This window comes from Sander vitreus, chromosome 7 (assembly GCF_031162955.1).
Source record: "Sander vitreus isolate 19-12246 chromosome 7, sanVit1, whole genome shotgun sequence".
Taxonomy (NCBI): domain Eukaryota; kingdom Metazoa; phylum Chordata; class Actinopteri; order Perciformes; family Percidae; genus Sander; species Sander vitreus.
In genome coordinates this window covers 25,195,913-25,220,782 of record NC_135861.1, presented here as the reverse complement: position 1 = coordinate 25,220,782, position 24,870 = coordinate 25,195,913, and the positions used below count along the sequence as shown (strand labels likewise).

Sequence of the window (24,870 nt, the reverse complement as noted above, 5' to 3'; positions counted from 1 at the left end):
AAAGCATTCCGGGAAGGCGGCGCTGCATTTGAAAAAATGCTGCACGTCAAAAAGCTGGCCGATGCCCGTCTTTATGCAAATGAATCCGTTGAACGCAACGCGACTATCCAGTAGAAGTAGACAAAAATCTTTTAAACTGACCTTTGTCGATCTGAAATGAAGACAGATTCAGCAACTGCATGGCCTATTTCTCGCTTAAAATGTTTTCAGAAACACGTTTCGGTGAACTATTTTAGTAAAATTCGAGATCCTATTCTCAACGAGCTGCCATGACACTCGGTTGAAATTCTCGAGCAGCCAGACCCATGTCACGCGTTCGTCCAATCAGCTGCCGGTCAAGGGCGTGGAGCATCAACCATGAATGTATTACGTTGCGACACCACGCTTCAGTAGTGTCGCCAAAGTGGATCTGTACCTTTAAGGGAGGTGTGTTCAGGTGAATTCTTGCCGTCTTGCTATCTTGAGGCAGTGGGAAGTGATCGCGCCATTGACTAACAAAAACCTGGTCTAAAGTCAATAGCGCAGCATTTCATTATTATTTTTACAGCGAATTAGTAAAATGCGTCTCGGCTCATTCACAGCGCGTGCACACTATGCTTGTTACACACACAGGCAAGCGCAGCAGCACACAAACATGCAAAAGATTACAAATAAAAATATTACGGTGCAAATCCGCCATCATAATAGCAATGCACCAAGGTACAAACACACCTGGCTTTTAAAGGGAATGGGAGATGACACTCTGATTGGTTTATTGCATATTACGCCCAAAACACACCTATGAATTAATGAAGACACTAAGTACAACCATTTTGAACCATGCGCCCGGTGCACGGACCCTATTTTCCGCCGTCAAACTAGCAAAAGTGGATTTGGACACACCCTGAATGCACCTGCGCCAGGCGCTTCACGCGTTTGACCACTTTCATCCAATCTGAAATATCTCAACAACTATGGATAGAAATGACATTTGGTACAGACATTCATGTTCCCCAGAGGATGCAGCCTAAAGACCTTTCTTCTAGCGCCACCATAAGGTTGACATGTGTGGTTTTGAGTGAATGAATCTGGTACACATTAATAACCCCCTCAGGATGAACAATATTTGTTAACCCCTAGTTTATATCCTTGACGTTCCATTTCTGGGATTGCTCCAGTGCCGCAGGAAATTCCACCAGATGCATGTATTTTTGCTGATGTCCGTTGCCTTCTGTGTTCTTTGTGTTGTAATGTTAAACTCCGGTGGATTTCTGAGGACTATGGTTAACTGCTCCTCAGATCTCTGCAGGGTAAATCCAGACAGCTAGCTAGACTATCTGTCCAATCTGAGTTTTCTCTCGCACAACTATTTTACAACGGCTCCGTGCGGAGCTTAGCGCCGCCCATGACGATTATGATTGGTTTAAAGAAATGCCAGACCCTTCTCCGCTCCGCAGCGTGTGGATGGTCTGGCAAAGCGAGACTAGTTAACCTCTAACTTTTCACTTCGCTCCATTATCAGGTCAAAACTTAAACATAACATTCCCATCAGCCTAAACTTTGTTTTTAGTGCAAGTGTTCCCATACTAACCAACTAAACTAAGATGGTATACTAGGTATACCAAGCATTTTGGGTATAAAAGTTTTCTTCAGGATTATTACAGTTTTATCTTATCCCCTGGAGATAAGACGTTTTAAATTACAAAACTCATAATCTTACTGGTTGATTCACCCTCAAACGCCATATAAAATGCCCAGTGGTGATACATTTTTGTATTCTGGCGGGCATTTTGCCTTCATTTGATACCAGACTGCAGAGAGGTGACAGGGCATGAGGAATGCAACAAAAGTCCCCAAAGTGGGCAGCGAGGGGGGGGGACAGACAAGAACATGGCTTTTCTGATAAGCAGCAGGCCTACATTTTGTTTTGGTTTTAAAGTAAATGTTTTCAGGCATTATAGTATATATTGAAAGTGTAATAATATTAACTTCAGATTGTGTAGAATTTTGATGGCTTGGGGAATGGACTAAACAGAACACAATTTGGACTAAAACAAATCAAATGTGTGCTATATGATGGCTGTGATGGATTACATGAAGCCATTAAACATCAATGGACCATGGGTGCAAATTCCTTTTGAGTACTATGACATGTTGAAGGAGGGGTATTATTGTTTTCATTCTGTCAGAGATATTATTCAAGTAAAAGCCTTTTTAAACAGTTTCTTATGATGAAATAACTCCATTAGAACAAACTAAACTGAGTGGAAAGAGTGAGAAAATACCCCCTTAAACTGCTGTTTGGTAATAACTGTCACACCCTCTTTTGAAATCACTGCTTAACGCGGCTTTCAGTGGTGTATAGCTTAAAAAGGCATTCATTATTTCACAGTGAATGTCTGTTGTAGAATTCCCACTGATTATCCTCCTTGGGTCAGTTATAAGTCTGCTTACATTTTTAATACATTCCACACTCCAGCTATGTGACCATCACACAAATTAATCACCCCCCCCCCCTTTTCCCTGCACAAGTCTATGAAATGCGAGTGTGCTCTAATTATTAATTTTGTTTTAAGGCCAAATACATAATCCACATAATCCATACCTGACATCCAAGGCCATTTGTGGGTTTGAAGTGAATAAATGAATACAGGGGATTAATTTGGTAGGAAAGCACTGAAGTAGTTTATGCAACTCTTAAAGGAGACACGGCAGGTTAATAGGGAAATATTTTAACTACTATATATCACCATGAAACCGCCTCAGTTGATCACTTATATTAAGTTTTCTTAAATATTATGTTAAAATTCAATTCAATTCAATGTTATTTATAGTGTTAAATCATAACATAACAAATTATCTCAGGACACTTTACAGATAGAGTAGGTCTAGACCACACTCTATAATTTACAAGGACCTAACAATTCCAGTGATTCCAACCAGAGAGTGCGACAGTGGCAAGGAAAAATATAATAGGCAATATTAGGCAAGGAAAAATATAATAGGCAATATTAGGCAATTATCTTGTTAAATATGCGCTGATATAATATTTCCAGAACAAAAATCTGAACATTGGAGGAAGCCAGGTTCAAAATGATTGTTTCATTTTGTTGACATATTAAAATCAAAGGTTTTACACAGGGAATTTTGGATATCTCTTCTTATCACTAAATAAATCAGTAAATACTGTCAACAGCCATAACACAAATCTATATTCGCAATGTTCTTAGGTATACAGTGTTACATAAATCAGGCTGTGAATGATATCTGAACAAACCCCTGTGTAAAAACCTTCTGAATATAGATAGGAATGAAACTGCAAAGTTTGATGTATGGAAGTGCTATTGAAGTGGAGATCTCTGGCTCAGAGTATGAGAAAAACAGATTTTGAGAAAAAAATCGGCTTTTAAAGATACGGATTGTAAAATGGCATACATTTTACAAGACATGTACAGGTGAATGGGGTAAATCATTTTAACCAACAGATATCAACATGAAACTTTCCCAGTTGATTACATAGATTAAAGGGGCGCTATGCAGTTTTGGCCATTTCTTCGCTGTTTTCGCTTTTTGCTCGCAGGTTTCTCTATAGAGCTCCCCCTACAGCTTCGGAATAGATATTTGGCCGCTCCAATGTTTACTTGTGTCTGACTTCTCACTCGGTCAGTCTGCCGTTTCCTCTTTCTCTGTTCCTCTGACAATGCTTTCCTAGCTTTCTGCATCTTTTTTGCCGGCTCAGCCATGAAAATAGTGTGAAAAACTCCATCGCTACCTTGTTAGCCGGTTCCTGAATGGGCGTATGTGTGCAGTGCCGTGAAGCAATTAGTTGCATCACGAGACCTGATATCACGCGATACTTCCTGACGCTATGACTTGCCGGCCGAAAGTTGCAAGGGTGGTTTTTCAGCTCACAGGCGCTAGGGGGGAGTGAGACGACCACCATTCAACTCGAAAAAAGTCATATAACCATTCCAATGACTCCGAAGCTGTTCAGTTAAGGTAAATTGAGCTTAAAAAAACTGCATAGTTCCCCTTTAAGACCATCATGTTTTTGTATTTACAAGTTTTCTGACATTTTTTCATGTTAAAATGTGCAAATGAGACATTATCTAATGTTAACTTTTTGGTAAAGGTAGGAGATGTTTACAGGCGCAAATATACAAAGTGTAGTTAAATAAACATCTAAATGTTTATTTTGGATATCCCCCCAATAGTCTGAAAGAAGTTTTGACTTTTGGAAGCAAAATAGCACCAAAACTCAAAACTGACAAATTATGCTTTTGCCTGTAGTGTCCGATATCAGCCCATCGTGACTACAATCAGAAATAGTCTGTGACACGTCATCATGTAGCATCTGAGGAGGTTTCCTGAACTTTTAAACACTGATCTCAGCTTACAATGATCAGTGTGCTCTATACTCATGACACCATGACTTCAGTGCAATGCATGACCTTTGGCTGCCATCTGCAACTCATGTTGCCGTGTGTGTATTTCCACTTCAAGCGAAGCTGAATGCACTCCTGAGACAACGGCACTAAAGGCTCTGATGTTATTTTAGTTCACTCTCTCTTCTGCACTACAGCGTCATTACTGTGCATAAAACTATCATGCACACATTCAAGATTCCTTTATTTGTCGAAATTGTGTTTCACACATCCACTAGTCAATAAATAAATCAGTGCAAGACAAAAGACTTTCAAATTCTAAGCTCGTAAATAAAAGCACTTCATAAATAAACCGAGATTACGCTAAAATAAGCACTTAATTAGAAATAACTACGATTGTGCTAAAATAGAGTCAAATTAGTAGTTTAAAATATTTTAAAGGAACAGTCTCTTATTTGCACTGAAAAACTGTCGCTAGTGTCAGCAGAGGCCGCCGCAAGCATCAGTCAGCGGATGAAAAGACAAAGTAACAAACAAAGACGCATATTGGTACAGGATATAGAACCACGTTTAATTGCAATACACTGCAAAAACTTTCATCACTTCAAACATGTCAATCAGTGCTTCAGTCTGTCTGTGAGGTTGTCAAAGTAGTGCTGTAACATTTCATGTTGTGCAACAACAGCAATATGGGTTTACCAGCAAGAATCAACAGGAAGAGTTACCAAATGCAGTGTGCAATAGTGAGGAGGCTGGTGTTCTCTAATGGTAAATATGACTGGACGGTATTCCACGTTTGTCCCTCAAGCAGCAGGTCAATCACAGGTCATTTCTTTTCAGGCATTAGGGCAAAAATAAATCACATAACACAAGTTTTGCTTTTGCATTTTGTAAACACAATTCCATTTGTATAACAAGTCGCTTTAATGTCCCAGTATGGTAATGGTTTTTGTCCTTTCTTAAAGCCATAACAACACATAGAATTCACAAAAGTTAAACTCATGGCAGTGAGGTTAGACAACAACCTTAGCTACACTCACAACAATGGAACAAAAAACAAGTGTATTATAGGACTGATTGAATACATCAGAATATACACACCACATACACTATCTCCACATGACAAGAAAAAAGTAATTACGGACCACTTACAAAACATCTCTGACAATATACTGTGATCTAGTATTAGAGTGATCACAATGTTGTTGTAGAAATGGGGACTACTATTCTATTACTGCACACTTGTTTCACAGAATGCATGAAAATATCGCCAATATTTGTGTAATTACTTTCTCCTTGCATTGGACTTTGCTTGGAAACATTGTACCCTTTCATGTCCTGAAAATATAAACTAATCTAAAAACGTACCCAGTGATACACAACTTCAACAGAAGACTCATTTGTGTATTGTTAAACTTGTTTGGCTTATTTTAGAATCGCGAAAAGGCACTTCACTTCAGAATGAACAGATCAGAATGAACTTTTGTGGCATAATCACAAACGGTGCAGGACCAAAAGTAGTCCGATGATAAAGAGGGCACTGGGTTCCTGCAACACTATCAAGAGGGAGACAACTCCACTCAGAAAGATGATGGATGGCGTCAGAATCCTGTTTGCGTCATGCTGTGACTGCAGCTCGCAAACCTCTGACAGGATATAAGGTAGATTCTTTAACGTCTCAGGGGGAATCTGGGGAGCATCTTCCTTCTCTTCCCAGGCTGAGGCAGACTGAGCTACGTTTTGGCTCACATTCTCTGTGGGTTCAGGTGACGGTGGAGCTTCACCTTCTGCTCCAAGAGATGCCTGACTCTCAGCCGCAGGAGACAAGAGTGCAGGTTTACTGCCTTCAGGATCTGCTGCAGAACTGGTGGAACCTTCTGATAATCCTGCACAAAGTTCACTCGATCCCACTGCAACCTCTCGCTCGGAGCCCTGAGTCACACTGGGAGCAGAGACGCCCTCAGCGGAAAGTTCAAGACAAGGACGACTGGCTGGGCTGTTGGGCGATCCGTCCTCTCCTGTCGTTGGCCACAGATTTGTCTCCGTGGTAGCAAGCTGCATGCATGAGGCGTTGGAGGGAGGGATTTCCTCTCCGCCAGCCTGGGAGCTGTCTGATCTCGGCCTTGACTCTTGTTGCAGAGAGGGAGTTGAAGCAGGCAGCAGGGCACAGGGACTACTGTCTATGGGCTGCTCTGACGTTTGGTTGCCTAATTCACACTGGAGTATGGGTAAAGGCTGTGACTTATTTGGCTTGGCCGATTCGCTGGTACAGAGTACAAAGGATGAAGTAGTTTGAAGTGGGGTTTCGGAAGACATACAAGGGAATTGTTCACCTGGGGATACATCAACAGATGAAAGCTCGTGGTTGGGTGGGACATAGGGACCAGATGGGTGAACTGCAATCTGTTTAAGTAAAAGAGCAAGACAACAGTGACAGCTAGGAGAGTATAAAGACAAAGGGGAATGATTTGTATTCCACATTAACATTGCACACAGAAAGAGGAAAAACATGTAACTGCATACTAATGCTTTTCCGTCAAGTGGATCCCATGCTGACAATGTAATTGTGAGCAAACAAAACAGGCACAGTATGACGGGATTGACTAGCATGTTTTTCTTAGTATTGGCAGAAATGTACATTCCAATGCTTTTACTTCCCTTGTAATGAGTATAAACAGTGTTATAGTCCAGAGATGTTTTCCTTTAACTAGAGTTCATACAGAATAAGGGCATCCAAGTGAGAAGGAAATTGCCTCAATTTTATTATTTATAAAAAATATTTTTTCACATTGAACTGTTTTTTCTTTGAACACCAGGACCTGTAATTACTGCCATTCCTATTTTCATTTTCACTTGATTTCATTAAAAAAGGAAAATAGCTAATAATGGAGAGCCTGCTGTGACAAACATCTAAGGTCAAATGTCAAAAATGCAGGAGCAAGACACATACAACACAAATAACAGAAGGGCTAAAAAGAGCATGTGTATATAGATTGTTATGTTAAGAAGTTATTCTCATGTTTCCAGATGAAAATCCAGCTGTGACCTGGTATCCTTTTTTGAGAGCTAAACAATAAAGAAAAACAACAATACTCAGTTTATCATGCATGTGTAACTTTGTGTGCTGCCATTTCTGGTATTGTAAGTCTATGTTTTATAAGTTTACACCACATTCAGTTGTTTAGTGTGTCTCAAGAGAGCACTCAGAGAAAAATCTATTAAGAAATGATTTTATAGCACCACTAAATGAATGAAAAGCTAAACAGAAACCAAACGTTGGTGCACAACTGAATGCTCAGCAAGTGAGCCATTAAAACAGCGGATCCTGGCAATTATACTGACAACAAGTTAACTTTATTACACACAACTTGGAAATGAATTTGTCAGGAATGATTAAGTCTGAATATTTAACCCCAGAATACCTTTGAAATAGATTATTTAAAATACTGGATGACGTATAGAGTGGGAACTGATGTTTATACAGTAACTGGTTCATCGTTCATTTCAATGCTCTACCTTAGGGAAACAACATGCATGTGAATACTGATGTAAAACAAACATGAAGCTGAACCTAATGAGTACATGCAACAGATAGCATCAGTGAGATGACAGTACCAGATGACCTGTTATTACTAGGGCAGGGTATCGCCACTGATTCCCAAATCAAATTGTTTGCGATTTACAAGGTCCCGATTTAATGTCGAATTGGGATATTTCAGTTGCAAAACCAATTTTGCTTGGATATGAAAGAGATTCTACAATTGTACAAGGGTCCTTCTAACCTGCTGCATTATTAAAACCAATGTTTACATTAGGAATTGACCCCTAAGGCAGTTACATTAATGTACTTTTTATTTAACCTGTTGTGTGTGACAGCAGTCAACACAATAGAGAGCAACCCTACAGACTCTACAGTCAGTGAGTATTGAGTGACATTTCATTCAGATTTCTTGAGGTGAGAGGTCACAGGACCCCTTTGAAATTGGCCGTGCCATTTCCCTTTGCCATTTTCATCTTCGGAGGGATTTTTAACTCCCTTCCGGACAAGCTAGCATGACATAGTCAGGTAGGTACTAATGGATTATTTATTATTTAGTTTCATATGATACAGAGATCAATTCTGGATTTTATGAATCAATATTGGATAATTTCAATGAAAATCGATTTGAATCGGAAAATCCCAGCCCTAGTTATTACTCTGTTAGAAGGTGGAATGTCGTACTTTTTTGACTGACTCTGGGCTGACTGAGGTAGTCAGTGTTATGCCGACCGACTTTAACTTTCTATTTCTTCTGAAAAACCCATTTCCTCCAGTCTGATATGTGTTATGTCTGGATCTGTTCCAAAATCAACTTTTGTTTAGCCAAAATGCTGATGTAAGCCCCCAGGTAATCCTAGTTTTAAGCAGCTTTAACAGTTCTCTCTTCCACCATATTGAGCATCGCTGAAACTAATTTACTCTCCATTTAAAGGAACATTTCAGGAAATGTGCTTATTCTCTATAGTTCTTTACAATAGCACTGTTTCAGTGACATTTTAAATACAACTATTTCAATACAAACACCTTGACAACAGCGGGGTTCGGTCATAATCACAAATAATGTAAACACATTACGCATGGTGCAAATTAGTATTAGTGCACTGAATCGCTTCAAACTGAAAGAGGACATGGATTCAAATGAAATGTGGACAAAATCAAAAGGTGCAAAAACAGGATGAGCATGCGTCATGATAGAAATACAATAAGAAGCTGACAGGGAAGGTAGCACCCAGTGCTCGTGCTACAGCAGTGAGAAGCGAGATATTACCTAAGTTGTTGCTGAAGCTTCAATGAGCTGTGAACAATATAAACAACCAAGCCAGTAATGATGAGCTTTAAAAGTGGAACAGAAATGTTTGTTATGTTTTTATTAGACTAGCATAAAGGGATGAAGCACTTAGCCTGCTTACCTGTTAAATGGCAATGTGTCAACAACTGCATACAAATCAAGACCATTTGAACATAATCCAACAATTTATTTGCTAAATGTGTGTCCTCTGTTGGCAAGTGAGTAGATGTGATGGACTTTTTTGACTTGTGCAGATCCTAGACAGTTCATAAAGGAAATAACCCAGATGAACCCTACTGTTGGTTAACACTGTATTCCATTAAAAGCAGCTGCTTTCTTTCTTTTTTTTTTACACACACCTCTATGTCAATCTCCGGCTGTATGATGACTGGGCAGACAGCTGTTGGTCCGGACCTCGAGGTCCCTGCTTCTTCTGCTGATGCAAAATAGATAATTACGCTGTGAGAACCTGATTAGTCTGAACGGAGAAAAAGCAATGCACTTGTTTAACAGAACACAATTGTTACTATCAGCGTTTTCTTTTATCTACAGTATATAAGTAATTAAAGGAGCACTCCACAGATGAAAACATTTGCATCATGTCCTCTGTGCCTCAGATCGAATCTTGGGTTCGAGATTGAAATCTTATCACAGAAAGGCTGCATTACATACTGGCCATTTGTTGTAGGAGGCAGGGGGAGTCTAATAAAAGACAGTTGCATTATGGGAAATGCAGGATTCAACTGTATTGAAACTGGACTCATACTAGACTTAAAGTCAGGCCATCTCGGACTCTAATGCAACTTTATGGAAGTGCAATACTTGCGGACTACCACTTCAAGTAAACTGATCACTTCTAAATCCAATGCAATTACATCATATATAATTATCCATTATATTAATGTTTAATCAATCTATCTAATCAATGTATGTCCTTTTTTCTCAGAGAACAAACTGATATGTCAACAGTGCTTTTGGACGACAGCATTCATGTTGGATACCTTTGTCCTTTTCCTGCTCGTTCTCTGAATCGAAATCATCTTTCATACTGAAAGAAAAGAGAGATATATGACTTATAAAACAATATAAAAACAAAACAAAACTATTCAATAGTACAGTGGTTCTCAACCTTTTTAAGTTGCGACCCCCCAAAATAATATGGTTGGTGTTCGCGACCCCCCACCCCCTTCGACAACGAGAGAAAGAGAGCTGCAAACCGATGTAAACAGCTGTTGCTACACACCTACACCTGATGATTTTGAGGGAGTTTTGTGAATGCTCTGCTACATGTAAACAAATGATGCTTTACTTTAATGACAGTTTAGTTTTAGTTTTTAGTTTTAGCAGCTAGCACCTTGCCTTGTCCAGTGTGCTCCAGGCTCTATGGATTTTTGATGCGTTTGTGACTTTTTCTCTCTCCCTGACCTGCCTTCAGACCCTTTTCTGTGAATGAAGCTCTGAATATAACACAGGAAATGTACTAAACTCACAGTCTAGTCTAGTCATGTTATTTAATTTTTTTCTCCACAACCATCTGGCGACCCCCAAAAATGATCTTGCGACCCCCTTGGGGGTCCCGACCCCCAGGTTGAGAACCACTGCAATAGTACACGCAAAACAGAAGGCATAATAACAATTATTCTTTAAAATACACAGTGTATAGAGTCGTATATAGTGTTATACTGGTTGTGATGTGGGCAGATGTAGTATGTGTGACCTTTGAAATAAAAGGTTTTGGATATACAGCGAGACAAGAAAATTCAGTCAGTTTCAGTCCGTTTGTGTACCATGGATTTGTAGCCAAATCCTCCACAAGATTACTCAGAAAGTTTTACATTAAAGGCTCATCTTTGGCGATAAAAGCAGCATCTTAAATCAGCTGACAAATGCAGTGGCCATGCCTGAAAAGAAAGAAAGAACATCAATTTGGGCCCGATGATTGAAAATAGCAGTTAATGTATGAAGAAGGCACATTTTAAATGGCAGAGGAGGGTGGTCATACACCATCATCAACACCTGTTATGGATAATTAGGTTTAATATTTGCTGATGCAGTTCAGCTGTTAATGTGCTGAATTAGCCATTTTACTAGAATATGGCTGGCTATCTCTTTGTCCTGCACTGGACATTTTGTACGGTTCTGTTTCTGAACTGCTGCACCGGCTGAGCAGAGTGTTTTAACGCCAAACGCCTCAGTGATGACTGATGACACATCTTATTAGAGTGTTCAGACGACGAGGTGGGAAATTACTGAGCGAGGTATTGTGGACTGAGGGTGAGGGTCATTGAGTGCACGCACAATATAAGCCAGTAAAAAGTCATATTTCTATATTGAAGTTGATGTATCAAATGTAATTATGGTGACCGTGGTGACATTGGGCTATTTCAGCTAAATGCCTTTCTTTGGCTGCCCGATAACATTTGATCCATGTCCTTCTAACAGCCATGACAGGTGTTTTCACGTGTGATTACATCAGACCCTAAATCTAACTCTATATCGCAGAATCTCTGTGTGTCCGTGTGTGTGTGTGTTCCTGCATGCGCAGTACAGCAGCGGGGGCGGGGGAGTTGCTACATCCCTACAAGGCTCATTGATTGCGGTTCACCGGCTACCGGTGTGCCAAAAACTGATCATCCGCCAAAAAGGGATTGCTGTTTACCCTACATGTAAACAGGGGCGTAGCACACAATTCTGGGCCCTGTAGAAAGGCATTTTCTATGGGCCCCTCCCCGCATGCACAGCTATTCATTCTAGCATCTCAGCATCTCAGCTCAGCCGGGTTCCCTGCTTCTTCCACCCAGGCCACATCGCCTAAAAACTACCACGATGATGCGTGACTGCTACAAGAAAAAAGGGGACACGCTAAATCTCTACATGAGCCGCAGCCGACCTGCGCCTGATTAAACCGCACTGCAACATGTGTTACAGGTAGGGTTGGGTACCGAAACCAGGTTCCACTATGGAACCGGTTCCTACGCAAACGGTAGTATTCGGACCGGATTAAAACGCAAATTTCGGTTCCTCATTTCGGTTCTGACTGAAATATTTTCCTTCTGTCGCTCCGGACAGCGGCAGACTCTTTTTTCTTTCTCCCTTTTCTGCCGAGTGGCACACGTGCCCACCTAAGTACTTTAAAACGTTAATATATTGTTAAATTTAAATATATTTAAAGTTTTTCAACAATCGGTTTAGGAATCAGTTAGGAATCGGAATCGTTTTAAAAGTACCGGTTCGGCATCGGAATCGTAAAAATCCAAATGGTACCCAACCCTAGTTACAGGTTGAGTTTTATATTAAAAAAAATTACACACATTCACGAGGCGCTTTACCTACAGTATTCCATATGGTAAAACCGCCTGTGACTGCACAGTACAAGTTCTGTTTTCAAATGTTTAGTTCAAGTCAAAAGAGAGGCATTATCAGCACAATGTAGGCTAGGCTAGTTCAAGGTAGAGATTTTAAACTCTAACATAATGATGGATATTTAATGCATCATATTTTAATCGTGATATTTTGTGAGTAGAATTTGAATCTGTCAGGTAAATGTATAGTAGCCTAGTACAATGTTTTCCTCTGAAGTACAAGTAAACAGTAAGTCAGTAGTATAGGCCTACAGTTGCATATTAAGTGCTTTGGGGTCCTTCTGTAACTTATTTTGGGGAACAATGGTTCTGGAGAAAGCTGCAAGCAGTGATACAGGGGGCTAAGCAAGAATGGGCACTGCATTAGTATTTATACATTCATGGGAGAGTTGATAAAATACAGCCTTGATTCATTTTTAAAATCATCTGCAAAATAATGGTGCCAAAATGTTTCCTATGAGAAGACTCTTCTGTTGAAAGAGGGGGTGTTGTAACATTGCCAAGAGTCATAGTAAGATGTTTGATAAGTATGTGACAGGAGCTGCACAAATAGAGAAGGAATAACCTGATGAGCGGTTTCATACTCCTTGTGCTTATTTTCACTTCCAGTTTTATATCAGCTGGGTGGATTTAAATTCCGATAGAGATCTGACAAAGATCTTTGCATTATACGTGCCTGGTGATGTGAAGTCATCAAATGCTAAGCGCTGCACACCCTGTCAACAAGCACACTATCCTCAACAACATTTAGAATAGCAAGAATGTAATTTTTGGAGAAAACAGAATTTCTGAAAGAAGCACGCATAAGCTTTTAATTATAGATTTGAAAGATACATTTGAAATGTCAGATTGCTTAATCTGGCACTCGCCACTAAGTCACATGTCTGGCCCAAACCCTTAGAAAACTTTAGATCCCTAGTGCGACCTGAGCCTGATAATGTAGGAAAAAAACAGGGTTTGTGTGAGCAGGTGTGTGTGAGCAGGTGTGTGTGAGCAGGTGTGTGTGTGTGTGTGTAGGTCTAGGTCCAGTAAAAAAAAAATCTAAAGAATGATTTAGATACAGTAAACATAACTGGTTAAGTTAGCCTGATCTGGAGATCTGGCCCCGTTTGGCCTGGGTCACGTCCCAAAACTGGGTCACGTCCCAAAAAAAGACAAAGACTGAGACAAAACTCAGCAACCTCATCGCTTGGCGATCAATGCAGATTGAGTTAGGGCTGTGCAATGAATTGAATTTTGATAGCGATTTCGGCTCCTAACAATCCCAAAAAACAATGTTATCGAGAAAAACAATTATTTTGCACATTACCTTTTTTTTTTTTTTTACAAGTAAACTCTTATTTTGTCTTGTGTTCTGAAGAAATTCAAAAAGTTCAGACTTGAAAAGTATGAAGGGAAATTTCACAGTTCAAGGTGTTTTCACTGTTGATTTGTTTAACTGTTTTTTTTTAAGTCCTTTTTCCAAAAGTCAATGAGAAAATCGTGTTAAATAATCATGATTTCAATATTGACCAAAATAATTTGTGATTATGATTTTTTTCCATAATCAAGCAGCCATAGTTGAAATAGAAAAACTGCATTGTTCCTGCTCTGGTCTCAGTGCTTACTATCAGCTACTGTACATGATTGCATTATTGTGTGATATCTATATTTACCTGAAGTGGATACAGTTTAGTCAAATATAAACTATTACCAAACAGAACCTAGTGTTTGTGTGATTCATATTAGCATACAGTAAATAAAATATTCTAGTGTCTAGGCTTGTTTCACCCCATAGTAACCTTTCCTCCAACTGTCTGTCTTGTTAATGTGCTCAAATCTAATTATCAGTGAACTTCAAAGCACCTAATGAATCTGTAATGGTTGCTAGGGGGGTTGTTGCTGGTACAGTTTCTGTTCCCCAAACCCTCCCTTTTCAATCAGTGACTCATCCATCCCTAACAACCCATCTGGCCCTTTCCAACTTCCAAACAGATCTACATGACAACTACAGCAGTGTACACCCTGTTTGCTCCTTTTATGGGTCCTTAGGAGCTTGGGGGACTTTTCCTGCTGTCTTCTGTCTCTGGGCATTGTGAGATTCATCACGCACTTTCATGTGGATGTAACAATAAACCAGGCTTTTAATTCTTCCTCTTAGGGATTAGCTGATTTAAATAGAGGAAGGAAAAAGGTGATTTGATTGCAAGTCTCCACCTATATAATCAAGGCAAAGAGGCCAATCTGTTCCATTGAAATTGCTCTGCTCCCCCATGACTCTGATAGAAAAGGTCAGAGGTAAATTTAATGCAGGGGTATCGTCACGCCTGAAAATGACACCTGCCCTTCGCCTATTTTGATCGCCCTCTCACACCACTGGATGATTGGCATTCTAAGGGGGTGTGTACTCTCTCCAAAAGTCTTTTCTATCTCTCACTGCAGACGCTGAAGACACCAGCCATAAACAAACTTAACTAGTTTTGATACTCACTATCTCATTATGCAACGGACTGTGTAACTGCTTGTCTTACTATGCTAAATGCAGTCTCTGGGCAGAACTACTGAATAAAGCTGAATGCTCATTTCAGCCACAAAACCTTACAGGGAGTTAGTAGACAACTGGAGCTCTGCAGCTGTTGCACAAGCCCATGTCAAGTTTTGTGACTCATCTCTTTAAGATTTGTTGGCTTATATGGAACCTATGCCACAGTCTGGGCTATTTATTAGATACCTTGGTCTGAAAGTATTACCATACAGAATCTTTTGTACAGAATCAATCTGTGGAGGTCAGAGGTCAAAGGAATCTCAAGCAAAGAGTGCCCGAAATATTGCACAAATTGTCTGGTGAATTTCTATCCCTTTGGTCTGTGTGAAATGAAATGAAAGCACACATGCGACAGGACAGGAGATTTACCTGTAAGCTTTTGGAGGTTTCAGGATACCTCTTACTTCTTGTATGTCGTTTGTCTGAGCCAAATCATCTTCGTATGACAGGAGCAGGGTTACCACATAATTCATAGAGGAGTTATTAGCCCAGAAATCACCATCAGAGGTCTCATAGCGGACAACAAACTCAATGCGAGAGCCGTGTGTGATATAAGGGGGTGCAAAAGACAGCTTGAAGGAGAATTGATCAGTGCACCCATCATGAGATCCCTGGACATACTCTGCTGGGTGATCAAAGTAAGTAGCCCAGTTGTCCATTGTGGATCTAATATAAACTGCTTTGTGGAAGGAGATGTTCAGGACTCGTATTACCCCACTGAAGGCAAGTGGCTCGTTCTCTGCTGGAGACATCTGCTCAACCTCCACTTTTTTAGAGTGCACAGCCTGCAGCAGGGCATTGCTGCTGGGCACGGTAAACTCTGGCTGCACATGATAGGTCGGTTCTCGCTCTGGCTTCCGATACTTTGCCTCCTCTACCTCCCACTTTGCAATATCCTCTTCCTCGTCCGAATCAAGGGCAGCAAATTCCTTCACATCCACCAGATCCCCACCTGTTGTATCGGCGAATGACACTCTCTTTCGGCCAGACAGCGCCAATTGGATCTGCATATACTCAGCAGTCTCATCGTGGATGGAGTGGCCTCGCTTTCTGGGCACCGGGGAGCATCTCGGGATGAGGCGGACGTCCTCGCTGTCATCGTCTTCCTCATCATCATCATCATCATTATTATCCTCGTTGTCCATGGGGGACCTACTCCCTGCCTTCTCGGCTGATTTGCCGTTTTTAATCGTGATAAAAGTGCCCTCTTTACTTGGTATGGATAAAAAAGACATTTTTGCAGAAATCTACACTCATGGAAGCTGTGCGCTGAAGAGAGTAGCCCACATATGGCGTCTCCAAAAAACACTACCAAATACTCATTATTTGCGCAGCAGTGCCCAGTGTAGATCCAGCGCTGTCCCTGCGTTACGCACAGAACCTCTTTAGTCAACGTGTGGCGTTTAAATGTCACCCATGGAAAACATGTCTATACTGCCAACTCTTGTGATAGTGTTTCCCCTCGTTGACATGACTTTATGCATCGCAGTTTGGCTACTGTAGCGGAAGGAGCAGCCTCTAATTTTAGCACTGACCTCCATGCCCCAAATGTGTCTTTTAAGTTGGTATAATCCTGCGACTCCCCCTTGTTCTGTTTGGTTCGGGCTGGCTAGACGCCGATCACTGGAAATAGGATATTAAAGTAATATCAGCCAATTGCCAGTCTTACTAAGATGTGACACATTGAAACCGATGTATAGACGTCATCAGTATAGCCTATATCTCTGCAGACACCATTAGGTGGACAATTATTATTTCTGGATGGGGTCTATTTAATCACCATGAGACTTTCATGGTTCAAGGTCCCAAAAGGAAGATTATTTTGTATTCATATTAATAAAATGAATAGTTAATATAATAGTAGGCTAATATAGGCAAATAATAGTTAATAATAAAGACCCTACTCATTAATTTAATGTATATTGCATGTGTAGATGTGTTGCAACATGCACCTGCTGCAAGCCTAAATTATTCATGGCATATGCTATAATCTGTTTGTTTAGTGTGTGCAAGTTTTGTCATCCAATACATCACTGTTTGTGCATTCATCAGAGCATCGACAGCAATAGTGAATGCAGTTATTGTTATGTAATCCCACTCATGGACTCTAAAAAATGCCTGATTTGTAGAGAACAAACAAATCCTAAATGAAACCCCAGGAGAGCATAGGCCTCCGTTATTGACACAAATATAATTGTAATTGCCTATTACCAGAGAGGAAAAACAACCACACCTGGTAAGAGGTCTACAATATATTGTTTCTGGGAATAAACACATATGCTGTTAAATCATCATACGTGTTCACGCCTACCTTCATTGAATTCATAAGAATACGTTACAAAGCTAAACTTGTTTACTAGCTTGTCATTTGAGGTCATTAATTCAAATGTCCTATATTTTAATATCGCTTGTTCAAACAGTAATACCACAGAGCGGAAGTTGTAAACTGTGATAAAGTCATGTAATATACCCGTCTGTTTCGAAACTGACATGTAGGCATAGACTATATATAAAAACATGTAGGCCTATCTCACGACAACCGTCACTGGCTGGCTGCACTTGCTAGCTGCGCAGTTCTACCACTGCTACAGATTACCATGTAAACACACCCTTGAAAAGGATTGGTGGAGAGGTTTTAGCGCGGCGTGCCGTAACCAATCAGAGGATTGTTTTTCTGGCACGTCGGTGCACGGATAGTAAGCTAACGGATATTGCAAACATAAACTAATATAAAGAGCGCGTGTTCTTGCTAAAGGCTGTATAGCACGGGAAGGTTTGTTTAATTGGATCGAGTCTTTCTTATTGAACTTGTATTCGTGAAAATGTGGTGCGGCCATCATTGCGAGGACACACGAATTGGGTAACGTGAGCTAACTAACGTTAGCTGTAGCCTGCTAATTTTTAACGTTCCGCGAGGCCGCGGAGAAATACAAGAGCTGCTTCCTGTTCTTGCTCCATTGAGAATGTAGGTTACATTACGATCCGAGATACAACATAGCAGCGGTTATCCAAGTGGTGCAAGTTCAGTTGTGTAATCGATTGCATTTAAGTTTGTTTTAGTTGTGCTTGCGGGCTATCTAGCTTGTTAGCTATTTGGCTAGCTAGCTAGCATGAGTGAACTGACGGGCTGCAAACAGTCCGCTGACTCTGCATCGAGGAAACGGTGTCCGTCACCCGACCGCGATGAAGGCGCCACGATCCCCAGCAAGTCCACAAAAGTAAGTGACGCAACAAATGAAGCAGGGGTTACTTCGGAAAACTGCAAAAACAGTGACGCTGAGAGTAAAGAAATAGCCGCCAGCGAGGGCCAGTCAAAAGATAACGTTAGTGAGGGGAAACCAGCTGCTGTGCAAGCGGATCAGGGTTCAGACAGCACGGATCGCACCAGTGCACTGCCTGTCAACAACTCCAATGCTGACGCTCACGATGCCAGCAACACAGAAAAACCACAGTCCTCAGATGCACATGGATCTGCTGACGCAAAGGCAGATATAGAGAAGACCGCAGGAATAAAGCAGCGTCCCTCAGCTTCTCTGGACCAGACCGACTCAGCAGCCATAGCAGCTGCTGAAGCACTTGCCAGTCTCACAGGAGGAGACGGGGAAGACAGTCAAGAGACTCCTTGCTCATCTGAAAAGGCTAACGTTAAACAGGTGAAACAGGGGAGCAAATTCAAACAACGTGGGGGCCACCAGTCCTCAAGAACGGGCTCTAAAACGCAGGCAGCTGCTGCAGATAGCTCCACATCTGTGCACAGTACTGACAGAGAAGATGCAGATGAGATGCCAGAAGCAGATGAAGGTGATGAATCCATATCTGGATCTTCCTCCACTCCAAGCTCCTCTTTCCCGTCAGACAATGAGGACAATGATGATGGGGAGTGTGCCATTGTGTCAGTTAAGATGGCCCCAGAGATGAGACAGTCAGTGGCTCTTCTGGCGCAGGTACAGATGAGACTGGAAGCTCTTGAGAAGAAAAGCGCCCGGCTTCACCAACGGCTGGAGCTGAAGATCAGTCGCCAGCGGCGCCCACATCTGGATCAGCGCAGCTCCATCACAAAAACTATTCCTGGCTTCTGGGTGACAGCTGTATCCTTAAAATGAAAACATGTCCCTGTTTTTCCATTCCTCTGTTGTGTTTGAGTAATTGAAATAAAAACATGTTGGGTTTTTTTTCTTAACTTCAATGTGCCAGCTGTTGAACCATCCTCATCTCTCAGCACACATTGACGAGACTGATGAAGATGCTCTGAGTTACATGACTGATCTTGAGGTAGGAAGTGTTGGTGTGTACTTACAAAGTCTGGCTATTGTGTATGTCTAGTATCGAAATGAATTTCCTCCTGTCTTTTTTCAGATTGAGTCCTTTAAGAATAATAAACTGGGCTACAGGATCCGTTTCCACTTCAGACGGAACCCGTACTTCCAGAACAACATTATCATGAAGGAGCTGCACCTTGGGATGGGAGGTAAAAATAAGCGTGGTGATTTAAGTCGAGGCATAGTTGTCATACATAATGAATGCGCTGTGTTAGCTCACTCTTTGCATCGTGGCACTGTAAAGGTAATATTATAATAATGTATAATAAGATATGCCAATACATCTTTCAAAACCAAACTATTGTCATGTACAGTTTTTCATTCGGTACAAGAAAACTGCAAACTCATCTAAAACATTGCATTTCAACCAATGTTGAGTCATATTTTGGAATAAAAAAACAATTGCAACACACTCTCAAACAACTGCCAAAAAGTGCTGGGAGTGACCAGTACATAGCCAGAAAACCTCAGACAAAAAGATTCAACAGACTTGTCAACTTCACACCAACAATGACCAAACACTTCAGCCGTGCAGTTACTGCACAGTAAACTGATGGTATTGCAATTGTTGTGTTTATATGTATGTAAATATGGGTGGCCAGAGTATTACATTTTTAACATTTGCATGGCAGGGCTGTTGCATTGCATTATGTACATTAGCAATCATGCCATTGGAAGATTTCTGTCACACAAATGTCATGTCAAGCACCTCTTTTTAAATCTGAAACGTTCTCTGATAGCACATAATATCCAAAAGATGAGTATTGATTGCATTTTGAGGCTACCTAAAATCTACATGGTCATTAAATCCTTGGATCGCCGTCTAATCCTGGCTGCTCATGTTTCAGGATCGCCCATGTCGTTCTCCAACCCCATCCTGTGGCATCGTGGACAGAACCTGACGGCCCACAGCGAACCCAGGAAGTCGTCGCGTGGGGTCTACCAGACCTTTTTTAGCTGGTTCAGTGACCATAGCAACCCAGGACAAGATGATGTAGCACAGGTACAGCTGACTGCACCCTCATACTGAAACAGGTTTATGATTATATCACACAGACATTTTTATAAAAAGTTCACTACTCTGGTGACATGTATTTGGACCTGCCAGCCTGCATCCATTCTTCAGTGTTATGGTGCTACCTTATTAACAGTTTATCCCGATAGCCAAATAATGAATTGTAATCATTATGTGACAGATGGGTGCTGGAAAATAAGTTAAAGTCTGAATGGTTTAACGATGTACTTTCTTTTTCCTTTTATTCAACTTTCTGGGAAGTTTATGATAAACTAAAATCACTGAAGGATATGCACACACTCTGATTTCTTCCACCAGAAATATTAGGTGATTTTTGAAGCAATACAATCCTGACACTTTTCTAATGTGTGCACGATACTCAAACCTGTGTCTCAAATTAGCACCATGGTGTATTTAAGCACATACTGAATATCCCAAACATATCGTATGTAATGTATTGAAATTACCTCTTGTTCTGGTGTTTAGATACTTAAGGACGACCTGTACAGAGACCCTCTGAGATACTACCTCACTCCACTCTGGGAACCCAGGGAGAACGGCAGGTAAAACCAAGAGCTTCTCAGACGTGTACAGTATATGTGCGCCACAGACACATCCAGTCTAATGTGTAGTCAGTGGACAAACTACTTATTAAGCTATAAATTCAAGAAATATTCTCTGCCCCAGGGCCTTGAAATTATAGTTCATTCATGTGTAAGCTTTAATTGTTTCCTGACACCCCCCCCACCCCTCTTTTTCCTGCTGGTGATACCAGGTGGGTTGCATTCCAAAACAATGAGTGTGTGTCCTGTTTATCAAAAATGTATGTGTGTGTGTATTTTTGTCTCCAGTGGTGGCAGCGGGGCCAGAGCAGCCGACAACGGTAATGGAGATGAGTGTGTGGTAATCTCCGACTCGGACGATGAACCCGGTGAGGAAGCTGGTGAGGCGGAACAAGTACACAGTAGGGAGGAGGAGGACGAGGAGGATGAAGAGGAGGAGGAGGAGGAGGAAGAAGAAGAGGAGGAGAGGGGGCCAAGCGCTGGTCAGTGCTAAAGTAGAACTTATACACGGCTGCTTGGGGTACAGTGACCAGTCATTTATAAATAATCCTGCAGATACACTTTTCACATTCAACAACCCACCACCCCCCATTTTCCATAGTTACATTTGTATTTGTATGCATATTTTGAAATTGGATGCTGGTAGATACAGTAAGTTTGGACACGCTTTCCCATTCCAGTGACTGAGAAAGTACTGTAGCTGTTGTAAAACAATTCTGTGTTTTGAAATCCACGGTTTGCTGTGGCTCATGTTGTGAATTCGAGGCCAAGGGCTTGCTGTTAGTGTCAGTTGTTGTAGCTGTAATGTAAATGTCTGGGTAATGCAGGCTAAACTGAATAGACAGGAAATATCTCCTCCTCAGATGAGAGTCCAGAGGAGGAGGATGATGGTGGAGAAATTGTGATTGACGGTAAGACCACTATCACAGCAATCAATCAGCGGGGTGGTTGGAAACCTGTGGGGTGACCTATAGTTTTTCATATTTTCAACTTTTAATTATGCTGCTTTTTTTTTGTTTTTTTTCTTTTTTTTGGTTTACAATCTGACTTGCGCTTTGCTGTAACGCTAAATAAAGGGTTTGGGGTGTAGTGGTCACATTTCATATCCGCAAAGATCATTTAGACTGTCTTTACTTTTGTTCTGTAGGCTCTGATGACAGTGAGCAGGAGGAGGAGGAGGAGGCCTGAAGAGGTTTAGAAGAAGAAGACGAGTCCTCAAGGGACCAGAGACCAAGAAGATGAAGAGAAAGCCTAGGTTGACGAAGAGTACCAGAGCAATGTCATTTTTATGCACATAATATCAGTTTTTGTTGTTTTATACCTAAAATACAAAGGAGCATTTTAAATCAGGGTTAACTGTAATAATAAAGTCAAGGCGGCATGGTTTCCCCTAAATTTTATACAGTTGGGACTGTGTATTCTGATTCACTTTTTGCTAAATGTTTTTTTTTTTTTTTTTTCTAAACTGGTTCTTGGGCACATTATGCCAGTCACTTCATACATGTAGTGTTTTCTTCTATTTAGTAAGGAACATTGTAGAACAGCCTGCACACATGTAGGTGAGATCAGGATTTCCACTACTTGTCGGCCTAACATTTTGCAATGCAAATTCTTCAAACAAATAATGTAGAAAACTTCAGTGGCGTTATTTTAGAGCTGCAAAGATTGATCGATTAGTTGTCAACTTATTTTCTGGCATTTTCTAGACCAATGAGCTAATCGACGATGAAAAATAGTCGTTAGTTGCAGCCCTACATTATTAAGTGATTATTTCAAGGCAAAGTTTTGGCTGTTTTTAGAATTGACAAGACAAAATGTCAAGTTAAATTGATAATGACAGTACATTTCAGACGCACAGTAGTACTGAACCAAAATCCGCTCTCAGGGATGATCATGGTTGTAGTTTTATTGGAAGAACCTTTAGATCTTCAGACATTTACACTCTGGTTATGGTTGGCTGTGTATAAGGAAACGTGTACTCTACTGTAGTAAATAGGAACAAATGTTTTAATATGCTACCTGTGTTTTTCCATCTTCATCTATGTTCAGTCTTGTTACACACCAACCTCCACCCCTGTTAGTCTGTAAACCATCTCTGATGTTTGAAATCATGGCGTAGTTTGAACATTTCGGTAGATTCCAACATTTTGTAACGCGCTCCTACAATAAATGGCTGAGTTTTGTATTTTTATTTTTTTTCCCCTTAAAACTTAACTTAATTTGAAATTGCTTTCTAAAACATTTGTTTTCACGTAATGTGTTTTAAGGTTTGTGTTATCTTCTTTTTAAAAAGATGGTATTTATTACACTTTTTTCTACACGTCCACAGTTGGCATGCCTGTGAGCATGAAATGTTAAGACAGGATGATTCCATCACTTCCAAGGCTTTTTCTGTGCACAGTGTCTGTAAATGTCATTAAATTCACAGCAACATTATGGGGTGCACTGTAACAAAACTAGTATTTGTATTTGCTTACTTTTCTTAGCAATGACCTGTAAATATTTCAGCATTGTTTTTTGGATAAGACAAGTACACGTGTTTAATCCATGGATAAATTTATCAAATAATCTGGAGAGTTTTTTCATAAACATGACCAGAAAGTTATATTTTGTGTGCTGTGTTTTATAGAACACTGTAGTTTAAAGATACCTACTTGTTTGTTGCTTTGGTTCATTTTGTTTGCTTAAAGATAAATGTCCACCTTTTGACTCAGACCTAATAAAATAGGCAGTTGTTTGACCTAGCTGTCTCTGACTACATTTCTGTATTTTTTGCAAAATGAGCTAGTTTGTCACTGAACTGAAATGTGTGCATAACAGAACCACAAGATGGCAGTGTAGTTCAGAATATCTCCACATCTCATTATTACACTGTAGGTGTTAATTGTGGTTTTGAGCAAATACAGTATATCATTAAGCACTTTGATGCCAATATTTAAGCTTTCAGATGTGCTTAAATGAGAAATAATTCAATCTAGCCTATACACGCCTGTCTGTAATCCTAGGAACTCCTAATAACAAAGCATACATGTGGGATTTAGTTACATATACGTCACTTCTTTGATATATACTTGGCTGCAACATGTTCTTGAAGAGAAGAATAAAAGAAAACCCACTGAGATACAGCTGTCCTTTAATGTATTCCGGCTTTGATATGACAGCAGTGTTTGATATCTGACATTGCAAATGTAGCACTGCAAATAGCCCTGGGCAAGACATTTTTGGACAGGCCCAGACAAAAGAACAGCAGCGGTGTTGCAATGGTACACTTAAACCCTTGATTCCACTTTTAATGCACAGCTATAAATATTCCACTAGCAAAAACCTGTCCTGCTGTAGGCCCAGCAGCACCCGGGGTATGCAGTCTCGGATGGGCATATACTATTAATACTGATGATGGAAACCCGTTATACCCCATGTAATGATCCCATGTGAAACACAGTGTTTGTCTCCTCTTTGAAGCAGCTTGATTCAGCCCACCGCGGAGCAAAACATGTTTTGTATGACTATGAATTAATAATGGGGTTGGTTCCTACAATATTGATTGTGACAAACTAAGTACAGATTGCTGGGACAACAAAGCCATCCTCAGGATGCTTTGTGGTTCTGAGGGTTGTCTGTGAAGCCTTTGTTATGTATGGGGTGGCAAAAGCCTAAATGGATTCCCTAGTGTAAACTACACTCCCCTGGGCTGAGCTGGTGTTGCTACTGTACACAAATCATCTTGTCATGCTGCTTCATGCTCTCACGTTTCACAAAGTAGTTCCTAGGTCGCTGCAGACTGAAAAACAAAAAGATAACCACAGCTCATTCTTCACCTGTGTGATTGATGTTGGGAAGGATATTTTACTTATACTGTAAAATGTACAAGGAAAGAGCTTGTGCTGCTCTCAG

The 24,870-nt window shown here is 40.7% G+C and overlaps 1 protein-coding gene across 2 annotated transcripts; it reads left to right on the top strand.

The window, feature by feature from the left end:
• Window positions 1-17,724: 17,724 nt before the first annotated feature.
• tspy (testis specific protein Y-linked) lies at window positions 17,725-23,716 on the top strand. 2 transcript variants are annotated; one of them, XM_078255573.1, is made up of 8 exons: window positions 17,725-19,167; window positions 19,274-19,351; window positions 19,436-19,547; window positions 20,247-20,401; window positions 20,900-20,976; window positions 21,265-21,458; window positions 21,840-21,887; window positions 22,124-23,716. In XM_078255573.1, the coding sequence occupies exons 1-8, from the start codon at window positions 18,190-18,192 to the stop codon at window positions 22,162-22,164; spliced, it is 1,683 nt and encodes a 560-aa protein (XP_078111699.1). In that variant the 5' UTR covers window positions 17,725-18,189; the 3' UTR covers window positions 22,165-23,716. The 2 variants fall into 2 exon arrangements, with proteins under 2 accessions (XP_078111699.1, XP_078111700.1); XM_078255574.1 differs by lacking the exon at window positions 21,840-21,887 and having other exon boundaries at window positions 17,726-19,167.
• Window positions 23,717-24,870: the final 1,154 nt, after the last annotated feature.

What these genes read in the sequence shown, in the direction of transcription:
- tspy (XM_078255573.1), top strand. Translation starts at nt 18,190, where the DNA reads ATGAGTGAACTGACGGGCTGCAAACAGTCCGCTGACTCTGCATCGAGG. An exon ending in GTTACATGACTGATCTTGAG is followed by an intron (nt 19,352 to 19,435) that starts GTAGGAAGTGTT and finishes GTCTTTTTTCAG; the next exon opens with ATTGAGTCCTTTAAGAATAA. An exon ending in GAACCCAGGGAGAACGGCAG is followed by an intron (nt 20,977 to 21,264) that starts GTAAAACCAAGA and finishes TTTTGTCTCCAG; the next exon opens with TGGTGGCAGCGGGGCCAGAG.